At 45.8% G+C, this 22289-nt stretch overlaps 1 protein-coding gene across 1 annotated transcript; it reads left to right on the top strand.

The window, feature by feature from the left end:
- SIAH2 (siah E3 ubiquitin protein ligase 2) lies at positions 1–21812 on the top strand. Its single transcript, NM_001194383.3, is given in 2 exon segments — positions 1–1045; positions 20224–21812. Coding segments are annotated over 2 exon segments (975 nt in total). The 5' UTR covers positions 1–628; the 3' UTR covers positions 20782–21812.
- Positions 21813–22289: the final 477 nt, after the last annotated feature.

Below are 22289 nucleotides of genomic sequence, written 5' to 3'. Positions count from 1 at the left end.
AGCTGAGGGACGCGTCGGCCAGGCACCCCGGGGTGTGGCCAGAGGACTTCGGCGACGCCTTCCCCGAGAGTGGCCTCCCTCGCCAACCCGGAAAAGACAACCCCGCGGGGCTGCGGCGAGCCAGGCATGCTCACTGGCGCAGGCCCGGCCCGCAGCCCGAGCAGGAAGCGCCGGCGCTAGGCGGCCCCCTGCGCTGCCAGCTGGAGCCGGGCGGAGCCAGCGCCCCGGCGCAGGGTGGCTCTGCCAGTCCCCGCGCGCCTGGGCGGCCGCACACGTGTCCAGGCGTCACGTCCGCGCGCGCCCCCGGGGCTTGCGTCAGCGGCCGCTCCAGAAGCGGGTGGGCCGGGGCTCCTTGCGCACCGCTGGGTTCGGGGCCCGGACGCCGCTGGGAGGAGGGCATCGCGCGGGGTCCGACGCGGAGGCGTGCTCGGAACGCCGGGGGCTGGGGAGTGCATCAGCGCGGTCCAGCCCTCCGCCTGCCGGAGGCCGAGAGTCTCTGCCGCCCAGACCTGGGCTGGGCGCCGTGGCGTTGCCTCGGAGCTCGCTGCCCGCGGGGCGCGCACCGCCTTGACCCGGGCGGCCCCGCGGCAGGCAGGCGCCCGCAGTTCCATGGTTGGTTCGGAGCGCGATGAGCCGCCCGTCCTCCACCGGCCCCAGCGCTAATAAACCCTGCAGCAAGCAGCCGCCGCCGCAGCCCCAGCACACTCCGTCCCCGGCTGCGCCCCCGGCCGCCGCCACCATCTCGGCTGCGGGCCCCGGCTCGTCCGCGGTGCCCGCCGCGGCGGCGGTGATCTCGGGCCCCGGCGGCGGCGGCGGGGCCGGCCCGGTGTCCCCGCAGCACCACGAGCTGACCTCGCTCTTCGAGTGTCCGGTCTGCTTTGACTATGTCCTGCCTCCTATCCTGCAGTGCCAGGCCGGGCACCTGGTGTGTAACCAATGCCGCCAGAAGTTGAGCTGCTGCCCGACGTGCAGGGGCGCCCTGACGCCCAGCATCAGGAACCTGGCTATGGAGAAGGTGGCCTCGGCAGTCCTGTTTCCCTGTAAGGTAAGGTCAGGGACAGCCCGCGTATCTCCGCCGGTGACCTCAGGGACTCCGGTATCCTCCAGCCCACTGGCAGGCCCGGAAAGGCGGGCGGCATCTCTCATTTAAAAAAAAAAAAAAAAGAAAAAATGTTTACATTTCGTCTACCCTCCCTCAAACCCACTTTGGGAGTAGTTCTGGGTTGACATTTACCGAGTTAATTGACAGTTAATTGACAGTTAACAGATTAATTGGCATTCGCTGGTCGTCAGAACATCGTAGCTCACCCGGCCCAATGCCCGCGTCCTCTGCAGACATGTATTCGGGTACGCTCGATAGGGCTGGGCCGCACCAGTAAAACTTGGACCGAGAAACTGACTATGTGGGGACTGAGGAGGGAAGAAACGGGCGAGCTAAACGCACCCTTGTCCAGCGCTCGGCTTGGCTGAATTGATACTGGAGTCCTGCACCCCGCGCCTACAGTCTGCGCACCCCTGACACGTGGGAGCTCTCGGGAGTGTAGCTAAAAAAAGGGCGCCTACAGCCTGTTTTCTTCTAGCTAGAAGAAAACCCTGCAAGCCACGCCTTTTTCTCTCCTAGCCTTCCAAGGACTGGGAAGGACTGAGGAGTTGTGGCTGCGTTTTTGTACTATGTGGGGTGAAAACAGTCAATCAAGAAATTAACAAGGGCACTCAAGAGCTGTTGTTACAGTTGTTTAAAGCTCATCAGTTCATTTTTTATTTAATGTAAAAAGTTTTCAATGCCCTTGCGAAAAATGCAAGCCAAGACAATAAGTAAAATGAAAGACCAAGACCTCTCCCCTCCTTTCCCACCATTGTTAGGTTTAGTGTGTATCTTTTTAAACTATATATACATACACCCTCGCAGCTAAATATAGAATCATAGATGTCAGTGTATGTCAGGGAGGTTTTTTAATACCCACACATAGATGTAAGTTTTTCTCCAAAAATGGCATCTGCAGCTTGCTGTTTTTAAATTCATATTATCATACATATTTCTCTATGCCTGAAACCTAGTCGACTTCACTGTATTTTAAATGACTGTATAGTATTGCATTGTGTGGTCATATTGTAACATTTGTTTACCTTCAGGAGCAGTTTCACAGACATACTTGTCTACATTACTTCATTATGACCTAGAACTATACTGTAAAGTTCATTTTCTGAAATTAGAAGTAGAAATATTGTCATTAATACTTTCCAGTTTTTTTGTAAAAGTAACTTGCTCTGCCTCTTGGGCCCTTTAGGCTTTCTTGTATTTCTCCTTGGTGCTGCTTATTTTATAGGACAAGAGCTCATTTTTAAATTAAAAATAATCCACCAGAGAATTCAGGCGTGGGACTCAGGTCAGTAAAATGAGTGCTTTAATTTGGTCTGCTGCCCTGCTGCAAATGAGGTTTAAAATAGCATATTTAAATAAGAGTTTGAATCAGTGTTTGGACTAGGGTGTTTCAGGCAACCTTAATAAATTGCTTTTAACCCCTCCTCATATAATGCTTACTAATTCACTCAGCCCAGTTTCTCAAAATTTAGATGAAGTATTTGCATAGTTGTCTTAGGGTTGTGAAAAAGGAGACAAAGGTTTGGTGGTAGTTAACATAGAGTGGCTATTTGATGTTTGAGATATATTGCAGGGGTGGGGGATGCCCCACAGGATTTCTGGGGAGCCATTTTCTCACCCCTTTACTTTCCCTTAAACCCGCAGTGGCTAACAAAAGAAATGGCTTTTAGGTGAGTTTTAGTTCACAAATGAGCATTTGATATTAGTCAGTAATCCATAATTTGTTTTTAAAATGTAACCTTAGAATTGTGTTGTTCCCAAGAGAAAGGGAAGGAAACAGTTATGCTATATGGAGCATGAAGTTTCACTTTCAGGATCTAGAACTCTGGTTCCTATGAAAGCATATGTTCTTTCCTAACGTGAAACAGGCTAGTGAAATCAACCTTGAAGAGTAGTTCTGGGAATCGGGGGTTCTCAGCCTTTCTGTACATGTCAGTGATTTTCTGAGTCTCTATTCCATAAGAATGCAGTTGGGCAAAGCCATTACTTTGCAAGCTGAAATTTAAAAGGGCCAACTATTCCCCTAAAGACCAGGAACCAAGCTTAGAATGTGATCTTGGGGATGCTTTTGTGTGTGCATGTGTGTGAGTTACATAAAGCCGGAGTGTGCATGCCTCACCTTTGGTTGATCAATAATCCAAACTTTTGGCAGGGCAGCTCAGCCAGTTAGTCTGGACGAACCAAACTTGAATGTATACATAGGCCCAGCGACCAACCAAGATGTGCTGTAGAGGATGAGAAACAACAGGGAGTAGTCGTAAGGCCTGTATCAAACTTAAAACAAGGTAGGTCTGTTTACCTAGCCCTTCGGCCTACAGTTGGAGGCTCCTAGAAATTATGGCACTGCCTTTTCACTGTGCCCACCTGCTCTCAGAATCTCTCATGGGCTGGCTCATGTGAAAAAAACCAACATTGAATAAAGTAACAGAGTCCACATCTCAAGAGGTGCCTGGCATTGTCATTGTTTGCCTGAAAGACCACCTCCCAGGGCCTTGATTTCCTCATCTATATATATGAGAGATGAGTCCGCTGGACTTCTGAGGACCTGTAGCTTCTAGCATTCCATGAAAAGAAGGGAAGCTATCTGGAATGTTATTGGATGCTCTCTATCTGCCAGCTACTTCACAGGGGTCAGCTTTTACTAGTTTGCCTTTTTTTTTTTTCCAGATGAGGAAACTCATGCCTACAGAGTGGTTAAATGTGAAGTGACTTGTCAAATCACACAGCTAGTAAGAGGACCAGTCCAAGCACCTGCATCTCAAAGGCACAGATGTTTTGTCCTACACCTTACTGCTTAGGGATTTCGAATCTGAGTATATACTCAAGATTCTGAATCATAACTCAAGGTTGACACCAGTAACAAAACCATCTGGTTGGATGAGTTCACCAGATGGGCCTCTTATGGGACCATCCCAAAATGACAACATACATACTCACTATGAAATTCATTGGCAGGAATTTTGTAGGCCATGTAGGGTAGGAAGATGGGGGGTAGGGGAAACCTACAAACCTAGTATTTTGTGGGATATCATCACAGCTCTGGACTGCTTCAGTTGGCCAAAAAATGGATGTATTGCCAAATAACTATCCTACTTAGGTGTAGGGTAATTAATTAAAGGCTAGAGTGTTGCCAGCACCTTTGATATGGGGAGCCAGGTGCATTATTAGCTCAGATCTTTGGGTGTGGTGGCTCATGCCTGTAATCCCAGCACTTTGGGAGGCAGAGGTGAGCAGATCACCTGAGGTCAGGAGTTCGAGACCAGCCTGGACAACATAGTGAAACCCTGTCTCTACTAAAAAAACAAAAATTAGGGCCAGGCTCAGTGGCTCACACCTGTAATCCCAGCACTTTGGGAGGCTGAGGCGGGCAGATCACCTGAGGTCAGGAGTTTGAGACCAGCCTGACCAACATGAAGAAACCCGGTTTCTACTAAAAGTACAAAAAAGTTAGCTGGGCATGGTGGCGCATGCCTGTAATGTCAGTTACTCAGGAGGCTGAGGCAGGAGAATCACTTGAACCCGGGAGGCAGAGGTTGCAGTAAGCCGAGATCACGCCATTGCACTCCAGCCTGGGCAACAAGAGTGAAACTCGGTCTCATTTAAAAAAATAAAATAAAAATTAGCTGAGCGTGGTGGCAGGCACCTGTAATCCCGGCTACTTGAGAGGCTGAGGCAGGAGAATTGCTTGAACCCGGGAGGTGGAGGTTGCAGTGAGCTGAGATTGTGCCACTGCATTCCAGCCTGGGTGACAGAGCAAGACTCCATCTCAAAAAAAAAAAAAAAAAAAATGGAATGTCTAATTGTGTATGGCTTTCTTCCACTTGGGGTCTTTTTTAATCCATTCTGTGGCTTTTTCCATGCCTGAGAACTTTTGACATCCTGTGCCCAGACTTAAACTCACCCCTTCAGTGTGTGGGTTAGGGGGAGAAGTGAAGGTTGACACATTCATGTGAACAACATAGTCTCCTTTACCATCCAACTGTGCATTTTGCTATCAGACAAGTATTTCTGTCCACAACTGTGAGCAATGCTAATCCACTCCAGCCTTCTTACACTGTGATAATACCCTTTCTTTGTCCTCTCTGAAAGTTTTTAGTAGCATGTCTCCAAATAATTATTGAATTTGAAAGCCTCAGCCAGACAAGTCTTCTCTGTGGTTGAATTGTGACAATATCTGTGTTCCTTAAAAAAATAAAAAATAACATAAAACCAAGTAAGGTTAGACAAAACAGTTGAAAGTTTAAAAGCCCTTGGCCTCATCTAGTTCAGTGGAGACAAACTTTCTAAATGGGAGCAGGGCCACGTAATGCAGAGGAGAGAAGCATTTGACGCATGCATGGCCTCGGGTCAGGGAGACCTGGAGGAGCAGTGGAGATAGTGGAGAGCCAGAGAACAGGTGCCACCTCCCAAGAGGCAGCCTTTACTCAGCTCTGGCTGATTGGTGAGGGTGGGGATATGGGTGCAGGCATATCAGACCTTTAGATTTTTTCAAGAAAAGCCAGAAATCTGGATTTTTTTTTTTTTTTTCCTTTCAGAGATGTCATCTCACTATGTTGCCCAGGCTGGTCTTGAACTCCTGAGCTCAAGCGATCCTCCCATCTCAGCCTCCCAAAGTGCTGGGATTACAAGTGTGAGCCACTGTGCCCAGCCTGGATTTTTTTTTTTTATGTTAAATATCTCGATTCGATTTTTTTTCTAGCATTGGCTGACTTCACATGTATAGCCACTGCTTGCAGACCAAGCCAATCATATCTCCAGGCCAAATTCCAGCTGCCAGCATGCAGCCTCTGATCTGATTCTCTTCTAGAAGCATTCCTTGAGCCTGGAAGTTCTCATTTAACTCTTGCCGTACATGAACTTTTGAACTCTGTTAGACCCTAACTGTTGGTAATTTTGTAGCTTGTTTTCTTTTCATTTTTATTTTGCCAAGAGAATATTATTTGCTGGCCACCGGGAAACCTCAGATGATGGCCTTGTGACTAGATGTTTGACTCTATACAGGTCAGCTTCTTTTTTGCACCTGAGGGTCTTTAAGAGAAGGGATTGGACTAAATGATTATCCCAAGGTTCTTTCTTACCCTAAAATTTTAAAATATAGTAAGCAGTCCCAGTGACAAGAACATGAGCCAGGAAACAGAAGACGTGGGTTCTCGTCCTGGCTTTGTGTGACTTTGGTCTAGTCATATACTTCCCTGATCGTGTTTGTTCATCCATTAGAAAGAATGGAGATAACGCCGAGCTAGTGGGTGTTCAGAAATCAGATTAGAAGTGCTGTTGAGGGCTTTTGCTTCACCATATGGAATGGAATATGGGGGGTATTAGGGTGGTTGGAAGGTTGCGATGGGGGATCACCTGGAAGCAGGAAGCACAAGCCGAGTAGCCAAAAATGCTTTCAAAAATTTATTCCTAACCCCCAAAAATCTCCTAAGACAAAACTGTTTACTTTGGAAGTTCTCCCTGAAGTCCTCACTACTGCCTGACATGGGCAAGGTTGGCCCATGAAAGCACAGAGTGAACTGGCAAGGACCAGAGTCCACATACATTAGCTCTGGGGCTCAAGATTTTAAAGAACAAAATCGATAATACACCTTTTGTTGTATTTTACTTTTTGTATAAAGCAGAAGCATTAGAATACTATATGGCAGGACTAAAGCTTAATGGTGATTCCACACATAATTGGCCAAAGATTTTTCACAGGTCACCATGACCTGGAACTGGAGTAAATAGTTATCAGTGAAAGTTGAGCCTTGGTATAACCAGAACAGAGGCTTACCAAAAATTACAGCAGGTCTGGCCTATAAAATACCAGCCCAAGATTGGATTAGACTGTCCCGTTCTGTGGTAGATCTGTTTTTTGAAGCCCCATTAAAAAGTACTGTATACATGAATATAGTAAGGCCTCACTGTAAATTGTCTTAAGCATCAGATTTTGCTTCTGACAAAATTTGTGAGACGTGGCCATTCTTATTCAAACCCATAAGGTCCTCCCTCCTTGAAAGGGGCGTGTAGCAGATATGCATTTGCTAAACTGTGTACCTGTGCCAGCATTTGGAGCCACTGTGTGTTGCTGGCGAGTTTTTCAGGACATGATCATACACAGGATATTTGAATGTGCTTCGCTCTGGACATCCTGAAAAGGAAAATAAGAAAGTCTTCCTGATCAAATGTATCTTTATTTTAAGCTTTGGGGTATCCTTTTAAGGCCCATGAAGGATACTGAAATGGTCTATGAATTTCATCAACTTTGTCCTAGATTGCAAAACTGTTGTTTACCTCATTTCCAGTTTGATAAAGATTTTATGTAATAATTTTTAGACTGTGTAGCATCTATGGGATAACAGGGTTATTCTCTTCGCAGTTTTTGCCCACAGGTGATATAGAGATGGATGAAAAATATTCCTGGTCAGGTGTGGTGGCTCGTGCCTGTAATCCCAGCATTTTGGGAGGCCGAGGAGGGCAGATCATGAGGTTAGGAGTTTGAGACCAGCCTGACCACCATGGTGAAACCTCATCTCTACTAAAAATACAAAAATTGTGCCAGGCACCGTGGCTCACACCTGTAATCCCAGCACTTTGGGAGGCTGAGGTGGGCAGATCACCTGAGATTGAGAGTTCGAGACCAGCCTGACTAACATGGAGAAACCCCGTCTCTACTAAAAATAAAAAATTAGCCCGGCATGGTGGCGCATGTCCGTAATCCCAGCTACTTGGGAGGCTGAGGCAGGAGAATCACTTGAACCTGGGAGGCAAAGGTTGTGGTGAGCCGAGATCGTGCCTTTGCACTCCAGCCTGGGCAACAAGAGTGAAACTCCATTTCAAAAAAATAATAAATAAGTAAATACAAAAATTAGCCAGGCATGGTGGCTTGTGTCTATACTCCCAGCTACTCAGAGGGCTGAGGTGGGAGGATCGCTTGAGCCCAGGAGGTCGAGGCTGCAGTGAGCTAAGATCTTGCCAGTACCCTCCAGACTGGGTGTCAGAGTGAGACCCTGTCTCAACAAGAAAAAAAAAAGAAAAGAAAAATATTCTTTTGTTAATGTGCTGGCCTATGCACTGCTTTAAAATTTTGAATCAACAAAGATAGTATCTTTGGGTCCCTTTTACCCCCAGGATCCCTCTTACTCTGGCAGTTTTGAGGGCAGCCCCTACTCTGGCCTGGTCCAAATCCCAACTCCTTTTCTTTTTTTTTTTTTTTTTTTATTTTGGAGACGGAGTCTCGCTCTGTCGCCCAGGCTGGAGTGCAGTGGCCAGATCTCAGCTCACTGCAAGCTCCGCCTCCCGGGTTCACGCCATTCTCCTGCCTCAGCCTCCCGAGTAGCTGGGACCACAGGCGCCGCCACCTCGCCCGGCTAATTTTTTGTGTTTTTTTAGTAGAGACGGGGTTTCGCCGTGTTAGCCAGGATGGTCTCGATCTCCTGACCTTGTGATCCGCCCGTCTCGGCCTCCCAAAGTGCTGGGATTACAGGCTTGAGCCACCGCGCCCGGCCCCAACTCCTTTTCTTTATAGCAATTTGAGAATGGAACAATACAGGTGGGGAATCCTATTGTCCACACTGTTTCATAATCTGCTTCTTCATCTAGTACATCGTGACTGCTTTTCTACAGTGATAAATATTCTTTAGGATCATATTTAATGGCCACATATTGCAGTTCTATAACAGTACCAGAATTATTTAATCAGGTTCCTATTTGTGGTCATTTAAATTCTGTTTTCTTACTGAGATTTTTTTTTTTAAAGCATTGCTATAACCAAATCTTTGTACACAAAAAAATAGTTATTTCCTAAAGATAAACTCCTTGAAGTTGGATGGTAGAGCCCAAGGGTATATGCAGAAATCTAAGTGTTTTTTGTTTTTGTTTTTGTTTGTTTTTTTTTGAGACAGGGTCTAGTTCTGTCATCCAAACTGGAGTGCAGTGGTATAATCACAGCTCACTGCAGCCTCAACCTCCTGGACTCAGGGGATCCTCACACCTCAGCCTCTTGAGTAGCTGGGATTACGGGCACACACCATCATGCTTGGCTAATTTTTGTATTTTTTGTAGGAACAGGATTTCACCATGTTGGCCAGGCTGGTCTTGAACACCTGAGCTCAAGTGATTCGGCCTCAGCCTCCTGAAGTGGCGGGATTACAGGCATGAGCCACCACACCCAGTCTGAGAAATCGAAGCTTCTTGATAGCCTTAGAATGGTTTACAGTTGAATGTCCATTTCTTCCCAGCAGCACCGACACTGGATGTTACCTTTTGGTTTTCTTAATGCCACAGCCTGCTTTTTCTCCCTGGTGCAGTGTCAGGCCAGAGTTGGCCAATGCTGACCTGTCCACCACATCATACTCACTCTTGCCTTGGAATCTCCTGCAGTTCCAGGCCCTCTCCTTCCCACAACCCATCTGCCTAGCCAGTTCTTGCCTCTGCTCACCCCTCTCGTCTTTCTGAAACTCTAAGTCTAGTGGTGGAGACAGATGTGCCAATAGGGCAGAGCCCTTCTGAAGTAGTAGGAGCCTAAAGGAGTCTAAGACCTTGTTGCTGTGGTGGCACCAGCAGCATGTTGAAGGATGTGCAGCGGTTTGCCCATGAAGAAATAAGGGATGGAAGCTCATAAGGAGGCTGTGTGGGAGGCCAGTAGAGTTGCTTGTGAAGGACATTGCTTGCCTTCCTTATAGGTGACCCAAGCTAGGCACCCATGCTCATGCAGTTTTTAAGTTTGGGGACAGAAACTCCAGTCTGGACTAATTGCATATACAGTGTCTTTTTCACTACAACCTCTTGCCTTTTCTGTGCCCACTCTACCCTTCTGAGGAATAGTGATCCCTCTTTCCCTTCTAGACCTAAGTAGTGGCTTTTGCAGGGATGGCAGTGGTACCAGAGGGCCCTCTTATTAGGGTTGCCAGGTAAATACAGAATGCCCAGTTAAATTTGAATTTCAGATAAACAACAAATAACTTGTGGGGCCAGAGAGGAGTAATAAGTATGTTCCAAATATTGCCTGAGAGACATCTTATATTTTTATTTGATAATTTGTTTTTTTTTTTAATATTGAGATGGAGTCTCACTCTTTCACCCAGGCTGGAATGCAGTGGTGTGATCTTGGCTCACTGCAACCTCTGCCGCCCGGGTTCCAGTGATTGTCGTGCCTCAGCCTCCTGAGTAGCTGAGACTTCAGGCTCGTGCCACCATGCCCAGATAATTTTTGTATTTTTAGTAGAGACAGATTTCACTGTGTTGGCCAGGCTGTTCTCGAACTCCTCACCTCAGGTGATCCACCTGCCTCGGCTTCCCAAAATGCTGAGATTACAGGTGTGAGCCACTGTGCCTGGCCAATTTGATAATTTTACAACCCTACTACTTAAGTCTTTTGGGGAATTCAATTTCTTTCATTGAGAAATCAAGACTGCTGAGGGGAATAGAGCTGTTTGAAGAACTGTCAGGGCAGTTACGTGGTTGTGCAGGTGGGCACCTGGCATGGAAGAGTGAGGGCATACTGAAAGGGTGGGTGCAGTACTGGTCACATGGCATAGAGCCTTTAACTTGGTTCTTTTAGGTGCTTTGTTTGCTTGAACATGCACTTTGAAGGGACCTCACAAAACTGGTTCTCCAGGACAATGTGTGGTTACCTGCTAACTCTGGCTATGGACAGATGAGAAACACACATGGTCAAAAGTCAACCTTTGTTTAACGTTTCTAAGATTAAAAATAAATCCCTGCCAGCCGTGGGAGTCTCTGTAAGGCTAAACACACCCTCCCTCAATAGCAAGGTGTTCTCAGATTTCTGCAGAAATAACTATGCGAGGCCAGTTGTGGTGGCTCACGCCTGTAATCCCAACACTTCGAGAGGCTGACATGGGAGGATCACTTGAGGCTAGGAGTTTGAAATCAGCCTGGGCAACACAGCAGGACCCTGTCTTTTATTAAAAAGAAAGAAAAAAAAATTATGCCAAAGTCTTCCCGAGACACTTCTTAGTAACACGCTAAAAGGTGGTTTGTTGAGTTTCTCTTAGGCAAAAAGGACAGATTTTTGGGCCCAAGATTTTAATTAGAATTGCCTTCCCCAGAAGAAATTTAGTAAAGTTAACAGTATTTCCTTACTCTCACCACTGTTTGGTGACACTGTTTGACTTGACAGTTCTAGTGCTGAGTAACAGTGTCTTCTCATGTCACGGTCTGTAAAACCGTTACTACACTATTGGTTGATGATTATCTATTTTTTTTTTTGAGATGGAGTCTCGCTCTCACTCTGTCACCCAGGCTGGAGTGCAGTGGCGCGATCTCGGCTCACTGCAAGCCCCGCCTCCCAGGTTCACGCCATTCTCCTGCCTCAGCCTCCTGAGTAGCTGGGACTACAGGCACCCGCCACCACGCCCGGCTAATTTCTTTTTGTATTTTTAGTAGAGACGGGGTTTCACTGTGTTAGCCAGGATGGTCTCGATCTCCTGACCTCGTGATCCGTCCACCTCGGCCTCCCAAAGTGCTGGGATTACAGGCATGAGCCACCGTGTCCGGCCATTTTTTTTTATCTCGGCTCACTGCAACCTCCGCCTCCCGGGTTCAAGCAACTCTCCTGCCTCAGCCTCCTGACTAGAGGCACATGCTGCCACTCCTGGCTAGTTTCTTTTGTATGGTAGTAGAGATGGGGTTTCACCATGTTGCCCAGGTTGGTCTCGAACTCCTGAGCTCAGGCAACCCGCCTGCCTCAGCCTCCCAAAGTGCTAGGATTACAGGCATGAGCCACCGTGCCAGGCCTGATTATCTCTTCACACTGCCTCACAGCAGAGTTCAGGAATTTACCATTTGAGTTAAGTGAAAATACGCTGAGATTCTTAGACGAAGGATGCTAGACAGATGCAGGTTGAGTATTATAAATAAGTCACAAGAACAGATTTCACTTTCTCCTCTTTCCCAAGCCTTAACATGATTAACTTGAAGAGTCCACAACTCTTCCACTGTTAAGAATAGTCAAGGAGTAAGTCATAGACAGTTTTATAGACCCACTCATAGGTGACTTGGTAGGCTCCAGGTCACACAGGACTCTGGGTACTTGAGTTCCAATCACAGCTATTCTACCATTGTTGTAAACATATTTTAAGCAAGAGGAACATGCAGTCATCAAAAGGTCAGTGGTGCTGATGTTTTCCAGTCTAGGTAAGATCTCAGAAGGGCCATAAACCTTCTCACTGCCAGGCATGGTGGCTCACAGCTATAATCCCAGCATTTTGGGAGACTGAGGTGGGAGGATTGCTTGACGTCAGGAATTCATGACTAACCCTGGCTAACAAAGTGAGACCCTGTCATTTCAACAAAAAAAATTTAAAAACCTTCTCACTCCAAAGAGTTATGTAAATAAAATATGTGAAACACGTTCATCAAAAGTGACAAAACCATAGTGCCTGAAATCTAAAACAAACATTTCTTCTTACATGATCTCAAAATCTATTGAATTTTTTCAAAATTCTAAGTCCCACAGTAAAACTTCTAATTAAAGTAAAATTAACATGGTGGAAAACATTCCATCTTCGGCAGATACATGTAACATGTATTCATTTATCAACAAATACTAGGTGGGCAAGAAGCAGGCAATGAATCAATAAACCAATAAGCAAAATTAGTGGACCCATAAATTAACTGGAAAATAACCTGTGATCATTCAGTGGTCTTTGTGGAGCAGGTAAACGTCTTAAACCACAAAACAGCTAGCTTGAGTTGCTAGCTGTCCTTTTAAAAGTTTGATGGTTAAAATGTAACTTTTACCATGATGTGGATCTATACTAGGTTTAGCTGCGAACTCCCATTTGCACAAGTCCTAATTATCTGCTAATCATATGTAATAAATTATACTGTCAGAAATTCATCCTTCCAGTTGAGCTCATATATCTCTTCTTCCCACTTCCAGGTTCCCCTCCCAAAAGAAAAAGGGCGCTTGGGTAAATTTTATTCCTGGAGTTCATCTTTCAAATGGTTCTAGAACAAAGTGGAGTTTACCTTGGACCACTGAGGGTGGTGAATAATGAAACTACATGCCAAGGCCACAGACTTGTCAGGGACCCGCAAACCTTTAGAAGGATCAGAAGACAATGGAGAATGCATTGTCTTCTATAGGGGCTGAAGAAGTGTCGGTTATCATGACAATTCGTTTCTCATTGCAAAATTGTATTGGTTCACTACAGTCTCAAAGAGCCTCTAGTAAAAGGAAAACTACCAACTTCAGTTGCATTTACATGTAGTTATGTAGCTAAAGGTATATATTCTTTTAAAATAAACACTATTATGATAAAAATTCATTCAACCAATTCTGCATAAACCATTTCTATCCCATAAAGGATAAATATGCTCACTCAGTCCCTGGATTCTTTAGTATGTTTTCATGTATGTATTTTTGAGACAGGGTGTCTGTCATTCTGTTACCCAGGCTGGAGGGCAGTGGTGCAATCATGGCTCACTGCGCCTTGACATCCCAGGCTCAAGCAATCCTCTCACATTTGCCCTCCAAGTAGCTGGGACTACATGTGTGCACCACGAGGCCTGGCTATTTTTTTTTTTTTTTCATTTTTATAGAGACAGGGGTCTTCCTATGTTGCCCGGGCTAGTCTTGAACTCCTGGGCTCAAGCAATTCCTTCATCTTGGCCTCCCAGAGTGCTGGAATTACAGGCTTGAACCACTTTGCCTGGCCATGTTTTTATTTTGATATGATTTCAAACTTACACAGCAGTTGTAATAATAGCATAAAAAAATTCCCTTACAGCCTCTATCCAGATTCACCTGTTATTTCCTTTTTGCTCCAGTTGCTTTATCGTTTGTGCTGTCTCTGCTCATACATATTTTTTAACCATTTGAATGTAAATTGCAGCCATCTTATCCCTTTACCCCTAAATACCTCATTGTGTTTCATCTAAAATCATTTTCTGATATAATCATAGCACAGTTATCAAAATCAGGAAATTTGACACACAGCAGATCCTGTTATCTAATCCACAGTCCATATTCAAATTACAGCTTTTGCCCCAGTAATGTCCTTTATAGGAATTTTGGTTTCTCATTCTAGGGTTATGCATTGCACTTAGCCGTCAGTGTGCATTCTGTGATCATTACAACTTATTTAGGTTGAAAGAAAGTGCCATTTACTTTTGTTCACTCCAAGACAAGGTCATTTCTTAGATTTAATTCCAAAGTTGATGAGCATCAACAACAAAATGTCGATTGTGGTTCTTCTTGAGACATTCTCATTTGAGGTGCTGGCAGTTATTTTGCTAATAATTTCAGCTGTTTCCTAGGAGGTAAGCCGGTTTAAGCAGTGTGGTTACCTCACAGACATGCTTCTGCTGTGGAGCACATGCTCCTCCCATTGAGTAGATTGTTGATTGTTGGGTTCAGTAAATCATTCTTGAATTGCATGGAATCAGATTTAATTAAATAGGTTAAGTGACTTGTTCTAAACCAATCACAGCATCCATGACCTTCACTAGCACCAGGGCTAAGAAGGCTTATTTTGCTTGTATACTCATTTCATAAGTAAACATAATGTGACTATGTTCATTAGGTAAATAACAGGTGTGTTGTGTTTGACTGTGTGCGGACATATCTTTTTGTGTATATTTGTGTATGAAGGGGTTTCTCTGCTGAAAAGGGAAAAACCCTGCCTAAATTCCAACTTAAATACAACCTTCAAAACTCACACCCAGGAAAAGAATGGGAACTATTTGCTGCTTTCTGCAAAGACCTAAAAATGAGGGTCCGAATTACACATTGCATCTCAATGGCAGAACACATTTGCACAAGACTTTTGAGTCACTGCAACATGAAAAGTTTCTAAAGAGAAGTCAGAAATGGGATTTCAACATCTCTTTGTTTCTCATTCTGCTGGGCCATCATCTACCTCTTTTTGTTTTTTTTTTTTTTTCCTTCCGAGATGGCATTTTGCTCTTGTTGCCCAGGCTGGAGTGCAATGGCACAACCTTGGCTCCCTGCAACCTCTGCCTCCCAGGTTCAAGTGATTCTCCTGCTTCAGCCTCCTGAGTAGCTGGGACTACATGTGCCCACCACCACACCCGGCTAATTTTTTTTTTGTATTTTCGGTAGAGACAGGGTTTCACCATGTTGGCCAGGCTGGTCTAGAACCCCTGATCTCAGGTGATCCACCCAACTCGGCCTCCCAAAGTGCTAGGATTACAGAAGTGAGCCATCACGCCCGGTCCTATCTCCCTATTTTCTTCTTTAGTTTTCAGGGGGGATGTGTGTGTGTGTGTTTTCTTTAGAGAGGTTTACTTAAAACTAATTCCCCCTGGGGAAAATGAGCACATATTTCCCTAAGGAGAAATCTCATTTATAGCTGTGGGCTTGTCCCAGGAGACACAGGCAGCCCTCTGCAAACCAGCCCAAGAGCCTTCTCTCAGTAACAAGAGGGTACAGCTAAGAACCGGATGTCTAAAGGAAAGCCCTCCCCAGCCCAAACGCACAAGTCCTTGACCTTTTCACATGTTGTGGAGCAAGCCCTAGCTAGAGTGTGAAGTGAAACCTCAGGACTTTCTTGCCAGATCCCAGAGAAGGCTGGGAGGGCCTAATGGCTAGTCACTGCTTTGTGAGATGCTGCTGCCTTATTCCTCAGGGAGTGGCACTTTCAGGTCTGTTTTTCTCTCCTTGCAAACCAAAGAAGTTAATATTAGAACCTGCTTCCAAAAGCAGCGTATCTGTGGACTCTGGGTTTTATGTGTGTTGGGTTGGGGGCCAGGGCTGAAGGCAGACGTAAGTTATTTGTTTAGTTTTCTCAAAATATTGATTCTTTGACTCCTGAGCTGTTGTGTGCAGTGAAAGAACCTTGGAGGGGCAGCCTGGGAATGCAGGGTTCTGCCCCTTGTGAAGCCACAAATGACCACAGGGCCCTGACCAGTCAGCCACGCCCTGGGAGCATCCAGCTTCTAGTGGGTAAAATGGGCAGAACGGGCTCCCTGGTCTAACTCCATGCTTTGCTAGCGATCATGTTCTGGTTGTGTGGCAGGGCTGGCATTCCTGAGTTGCCCTGGTAGTGCTCATTGGGTGGGGCAGTGACCCACTGGACCTGCTGGCATGGGGCCCCTCCTTGCAACTGTGATTGTGGCTGCCTGGAAGCCAGGTTTTGTCATTCTTGAGAATTGGAATGAGTGGTTCTCATCAGAGTTAGTGGTTCTCAGCTGGGGCCATTTTGCCCCCTAGGAGACATCTGGCCATGCCTGGAGACCTGGAGACATTTTTGGTTGTCACAACTGAGGGGCAGGGGGTGGTTACTATTGGCATCTACGGTGCACGGCACAGCCCCCACAACAACGAATTATCAGGTCCAGAATGTCAATAGCATCACTGTAGAGAAACTCCAAATAAACTCCATTGTCAGGAAAGTCCCTGACCTGCCTTCTCCTTTAGGTAGGTTGGTTGTTTTTTGAGACGGAGTCTCACTCTGTGGCCCAGGCTGCAATGCAGTGACACGATCTCAGCTCACTGCAACCTCCGCCTCCTGGGTTCAAGTTATTCTCCTGCCTCAGCCTTCCAAGTAGCTGGGATTACAGGTGCATGCCACCACACCCGCTATTTTTTGGTAGCGACAGGGTTTCACCATATTGTCAAGGCTAGTCTTGAACTCCTGACCTCAAGTGATCCACCTGCCTCAGCCTCCCCAAGTGCTGGGATTAGAGGTGTGAGCCACCGCACCTGGCCTCCTTTAGGTTTTATCCCCTCTGTTTCCTCCACTCACCCTGTGCTAGAACCAGATGGAACAACTCCAACCACAATCCACTTGTCTACAGTAAAGCTTTCCTTACCCTGTCCTCCTCACCCTGTCCCACCTTGAAATCACCTGTTGCCCTCCTGGTCTTCCTTTATGCAGTTGTTAAATTTATTATATGGTCTTTCTCAACTGGAAACACCACAAGGGCAGGATCCACAGCTGATTCCTTCTGTGTGCTCTAGGATAGAGGTTCTCAGCCCTGGAAACCCTTAGAAACCCTTGGAGCTCTTCAAGAAAACACAAGCCCAGACCAGACGCGGTGGCTCAAGCCTGTAATCCCAGCACTTTGGAAGGCCAAGGCGGGTGGATCACAAGGTTAGGAGATCGAGACCATCCTGGCTAACATGGTGAAACCCTGTCTCTACTAAATATACAAAAATTAGCCAGGTGTGGTGGTGGGTGCCTGTAGTCCCAGCTACTTGGGAGGCTGAGGCAGGAGAATGGCATGAACACGGGAGGCAGAGTTTGCAGTGAGCCGATATCGTGCCACTGCGCTCCAGCTGGGTGACAGAGCAAGACTCTGTCTCACAGAAAAAAAAGAAGAGAAAAAAGAAAACACAAGCCCAAGGCCAGGGGCCAGTGAGGCTTGGCTTTGCTGCTCAGAAGCACCTAGACAGTTTTACATACAGTCTTGGGGAATTCACAAAGCCCTAAAGCCCCTCCCTCGGATCCCTGGATGAGAGCCCCTGATGAAAGTGGCAGAGCACCCATGGTGCTCTGCATGCCATTCCAGAACAATGCCAAGACTGCTTGAAGTATGAAATGTGTGTGTGTGTGTGTGTGTGTGTGTGTGTGTGTGTGTAGAGGGTTAAAGTTTAGACTTTAGTCATCATAAAAGTGGCACCAGTGGTTATGAAGACATGAACCTTACCCATGATGGAAAGAGAAGGAATAGAATGCCATGAAATTTCTGCTTGTTTAGTAAAAGCAGAGTAAGCACCTAAGGCTTTAAAACTATTTATTTAAGTTAATAGAGGATGTAGCAAGATCCTTATGAAAAAACATGAGATCGTTGTCCACACAAATGCAAAGTAATGCCTTTTCTATATGTGCAGTTTGGGGAGGTTCCCTGTTCTGTATATCTGGGTGAAAAGAAGTGTTGAATATGTGACTTGTAAGGCAAACCAAATAATTCAGAGTATAAATACTCCTACTCGAGTGGGGAAAGTTATAAAATGACTGCCAGATGATAAATATTTGCTGTAAATGTTGAGTTCGTCATGAATGAGGAGTGGTTTGGGGCTTTGGGCAGAGGTGCAGGTGGTACCTTTCTGGGTGCCATTGGCCAAAGTTCATCTCATTCCTGGGATTATACCTGGGTGGCTATGGGGAACAGTTCGTTTTGAAACCTCTTCAGATATTGAGAGCTTGTTTCGAGAATCTGCCAGGCTCTGGGCTAGTTCTTGCTATTTTTACTGTGTGTGTGTGTGTGTGTGTTTTATTTTTTTAAACTCTGGACAAAAATGTCTCACCCATCACTCACAAAAGAACATTAGGAGGCTCTGTATTCCTAGCCACACCCTAGATTTAAAACACAGTTAATAGGGATTTGTTTTTCAGGCCTTATAAAGTAAGGAACACAAAGTATAAATACGCATGAATTTGTTTCTCCTGAGTGAGTTTTTTTACACCCAGGCTTTAAAAATTAGTTCAGAGTTTTAAAAGATGAACAAACAATTCCTATGGGCAAAGGAAGTAACAGTGAAACATTTCTGCCAATTTCTGTTGAATATCATAATCCGCTTAGGTATGGGGAAGTGAGGGTTGGAGGATGAGCTGCATTTCTTTCTTTAAGCCACTCTCCTTTCCGATTAGGGGAGACTAATCCCCCTGAGAGTGGAGACTGTCATCTTTGCTTCGGAATCCTCTGAGTGACTGTAACTTAGCGTCTTGCATGGAGAAGGCACATAGTGCATACTATCTGCTTGTTGCTAGTGATAAATTCATCTATAAAGGTTGGAATTTGACCGACTTCAAGTTTAAAAGGGGGATTATTCCATAAAGCAGGGTAGAGAAAAGCAAAAACAGCAGTGGTAGGTTTTTTTTTTTTTTTTTTTTTAGCAACTGGACATAGCGTCTTAGAAAAATGACCTGGCCCTGCCCTTATTTGGTGCCTTCATGTCTCGGTGGAGCAGGGAATCCAAGTGTGGTAAGCCAGACAGTCCCCTGCCATTCTGTGCTCCAGGGGTATAAGGCTGACACCTAGTTTCACCCGAAAAGGTGATTCAGGTTTCTTAATTCTTTACAGAACCACAGCTTAGTACTCAGGGCAGGTGTCTACCTGTGGGCTGATTCTCCATCTGGTATCTAGGAATTAACACTGTCATCCTGTGAGAGTCAGGAGCAGAAGTTCAGTTCCTCTTGGTGTGGTCTTTTGCCACGGCAGGTATGATTTGTCCACTAGGAATGTCATCCCAAGTGCAAGGGAGAAAAAGATTTTGTTCTCCTACCCTATTAAGGCAGTGTCTGAGGGGCAGACCGATCATGTCAACAAACTCGTCTAGTTCTGCTTCCTCCCGGGCCTGTTGTGAGGACCTGACATACCTGGCCATGAAGTGATGTGCTCTTGAATCGCAGGAAGTGTTGGGGTTAGCGAGCTTTGAGAGGAGGGTTAGGCCCTTCTCATTTTAACCTCCACTGGCCAGAACCAGACTGACTGGCAGTCTTATGAGTTAGTTAAGTAGCTCTTGAATGTGATTTCCTTCCACCCAAAAAATATGGGCAAAGCCCCCCAGAGGGAAGATCAAAAGGATACAGTGGGGTAATATTTCTAGCAGTATGAAGGGGCCTCCAGGCCTCCGCTGCCCTAGCCTGGTCATGCCAGCAGCAAAGAGCAAGGAACCAAAGGGCAGCCTTCCCCACGGCCTGCCTGCCAGTCACCAGTTTGAGCCAGGAAGCAGTGGAGGGGGACAATAGAATTATACTGTTGTTCATATTGTCTGTATGTAAAAACTAATCTGGGGATAATATAATAATCCTTGCCCAACCCCATCCCTACCCCCAAGCAATTGAATTCTTTAAAAAACAGCTTCACCGAAAATATGAGGAAGACCAGATTTTACAGGGCTTACTCAACAATTTTGAGATGTGCATAGTAAGAGAACTTTAGTTCTTATCCTTTTGACAGCAGAACAGGGGGCATGGAAAACAGCATATTTCTGGTTCAGGAAAAGACCCTTGATTTTATGCATGACAGCATTGATGATGAGCAGAGACTGAGACTTTTAGTCTTGAATATTTCACTTGTTTTGAGCAAAAGTAGCCAAGACCAGTTTAAGGCCAGGAAAAGGGAGTAGTTAAGTACTCAGAGAGGGTTGAAGCAATAGAAGTTTTGAGAAGGCCCAATGGCTCAATGCATTTCTTTCTCTGCAGTATGCCACCACGGGCTGTTCCCTGACCCTGCACCATACGGAGAAACCAGAACATGAAGACATCTGTGAATACCGTCCCTACTCCTGCCCTTGTCCTGGTGCCTCCTGCAAGTGGCAGGGGTCCCTGGAAGCTGTGATGTCCCATCTCATGCATGCCCACAAGAGCATTACCACCCTCCAAGGAGAAGACATCGTCTTTCTAGCTACAGACATTAACTTGCCAGGGGCTGTCGACTGGGTGATGATGCAGTCATGTTTTGGCCATCACTTCATGCTGGTGCTGGAGAAACAAGAGAAGTACGAAGGCCACCAGCAGTTTTTTGCCATCGTCCTGCTCATTGGCACCCGCAAGCAAGCTGAGAACTTTGCCTATAGACTGGAGTTGAATGGGAACCGGCGGAGATTGACCTGGGAGGCCACACCCCGGTCGATTCATGACGGTGTGGCTGCGGCCATCATGAACAGCGACTGCCTTGTTTTCGACACAGCCATAGCACATCTTTTTGCAGATAATGGGAACCTTGGAATCAATGTGACTATTTCTACATGTTGTCCATGATGTGACTTTCGTAAACCATCAAAATTATTTGGGCATAGTGCTCTATGTTTAATAAAGGTTTTTATAGATGTTTTATTCCATATGTCTTCACAAGTCAGGACCCACAATTACCCGTGTTTTGTTTGAACAGCAGTTTCCCATCTGGCTTCAACCCAACAAAGTTCATTAACCTGGGATGAATGGGGTTGGCCTGTTGGTAATTTGGAGGCTGTTCTGTGATCTAAAACAACTCTTATTAAATTGTATTTACTCCCTAAACAACACTTGACAGGCTGTTGCACAGGGCTTCTATAGATCAGTGTGTCAGGAATGGGAGGCCCCTTCCTGCCTGCCTTCGCGTATTGGTCCCTTGACATTGACAAAAGCACAGTGACTGTCAGCAGATTCCTTTACTTTTGTTTGTGGGATGTAGGAATTGTTTTAATGCATTTTAAACAGTGTTTCTCAAATAGGATGGCTGGCTAATAGACACTGAATCACCCGGAGTGCTTATCTTAAAATTGCAGATTTAGGGAGCCTGCCAATTTAACAGTCTCATCAGGTGATTCTTTTCAGCAGTAATGTTTGAGAATTACTGGGTTAAATTGTGGGAAAGGGTCCAGATTTTAAAGGTGCTTTAAGGTTGCCCTCTGCCGATACTGTTTGTCTTTCTACTGTTTCATCCCCTAACCTCCCCCAACCCTCAAATTAAAACTAGTAGAACTATAGATCCACATGAACACACGCCTGAGATTTGGTCACTCACCTATGTTTTGGGTGGATTGCCTAGGAAAGAAAGTCATATGGCCATTGATAGTTCTCATGTAATTAGTTTTGCTCACCACTAGTACAGATGACCCGTTTACACATGGCTTCCCTCGGAAGCCCTCGTCGACAGTAGCTGGTGTGAAAGACGAGGTCAGTAGAGTTGGAAAAGCTTTATAACCGGTGTGTCATATGCTTGCTATTTAAAGCTGTGTGTTGGTTTTGTTTTTCTGCCACATTCACTAGTTTTTTAATAAATATTTTCCAAAAATGGATGTTGTGCTTCATTTCCCTAATTGAATAACGGGTATTTATTGAGCATCTACTGTGTGCAATTCATGTAGTGAACCTTCATCACTACATCTGGGGTTGGAACTTTCACTGTTTCCACTGTGGAAACAGTCACTGGGCCAAGTCATGGCGTGGGTCCATGACAGCACTGGGGTCCGGGCTCACGTGTCTGAACCACTGAATGTCAGTGCAGCAGGTCTCCTCCCAGGGCTGTCGTTTCTATCTGATGGTGCCAGTAGCTGTGCAAGAAGAGGATTGCTCCTGCTTTACAGAGTCAGAAGGAAGACGCTTGGCCAGTGCTGACATCCAGAGTGCTAGGGTTGATCCATGGTGACCCACTGCCTCAGTCCCAACCCTAAACTCTCAAAAGAATTGAGAGGATTAGGGCCAAATGCTCAGCAAGGATTGAAGGCTGCTTACTTCAGTGTCCCAGTTTCCCTTTTTTGTTGTTGTTGTTGTTTTTGTTTTTGAGA

This window comes from Macaca mulatta, chromosome 2 (genome assembly GCF_049350105.2).
Source record: "Macaca mulatta isolate MMU2019108-1 chromosome 2, T2T-MMU8v2.0, whole genome shotgun sequence".
NCBI lineage: Eukaryota > Metazoa > Chordata > Mammalia > Primates > Cercopithecidae > Macaca > Macaca mulatta.
The sequence above is the reverse complement of the archived record's forward strand: the minus strand, read 5'-3'. Positions and strand labels throughout refer to the sequence as shown.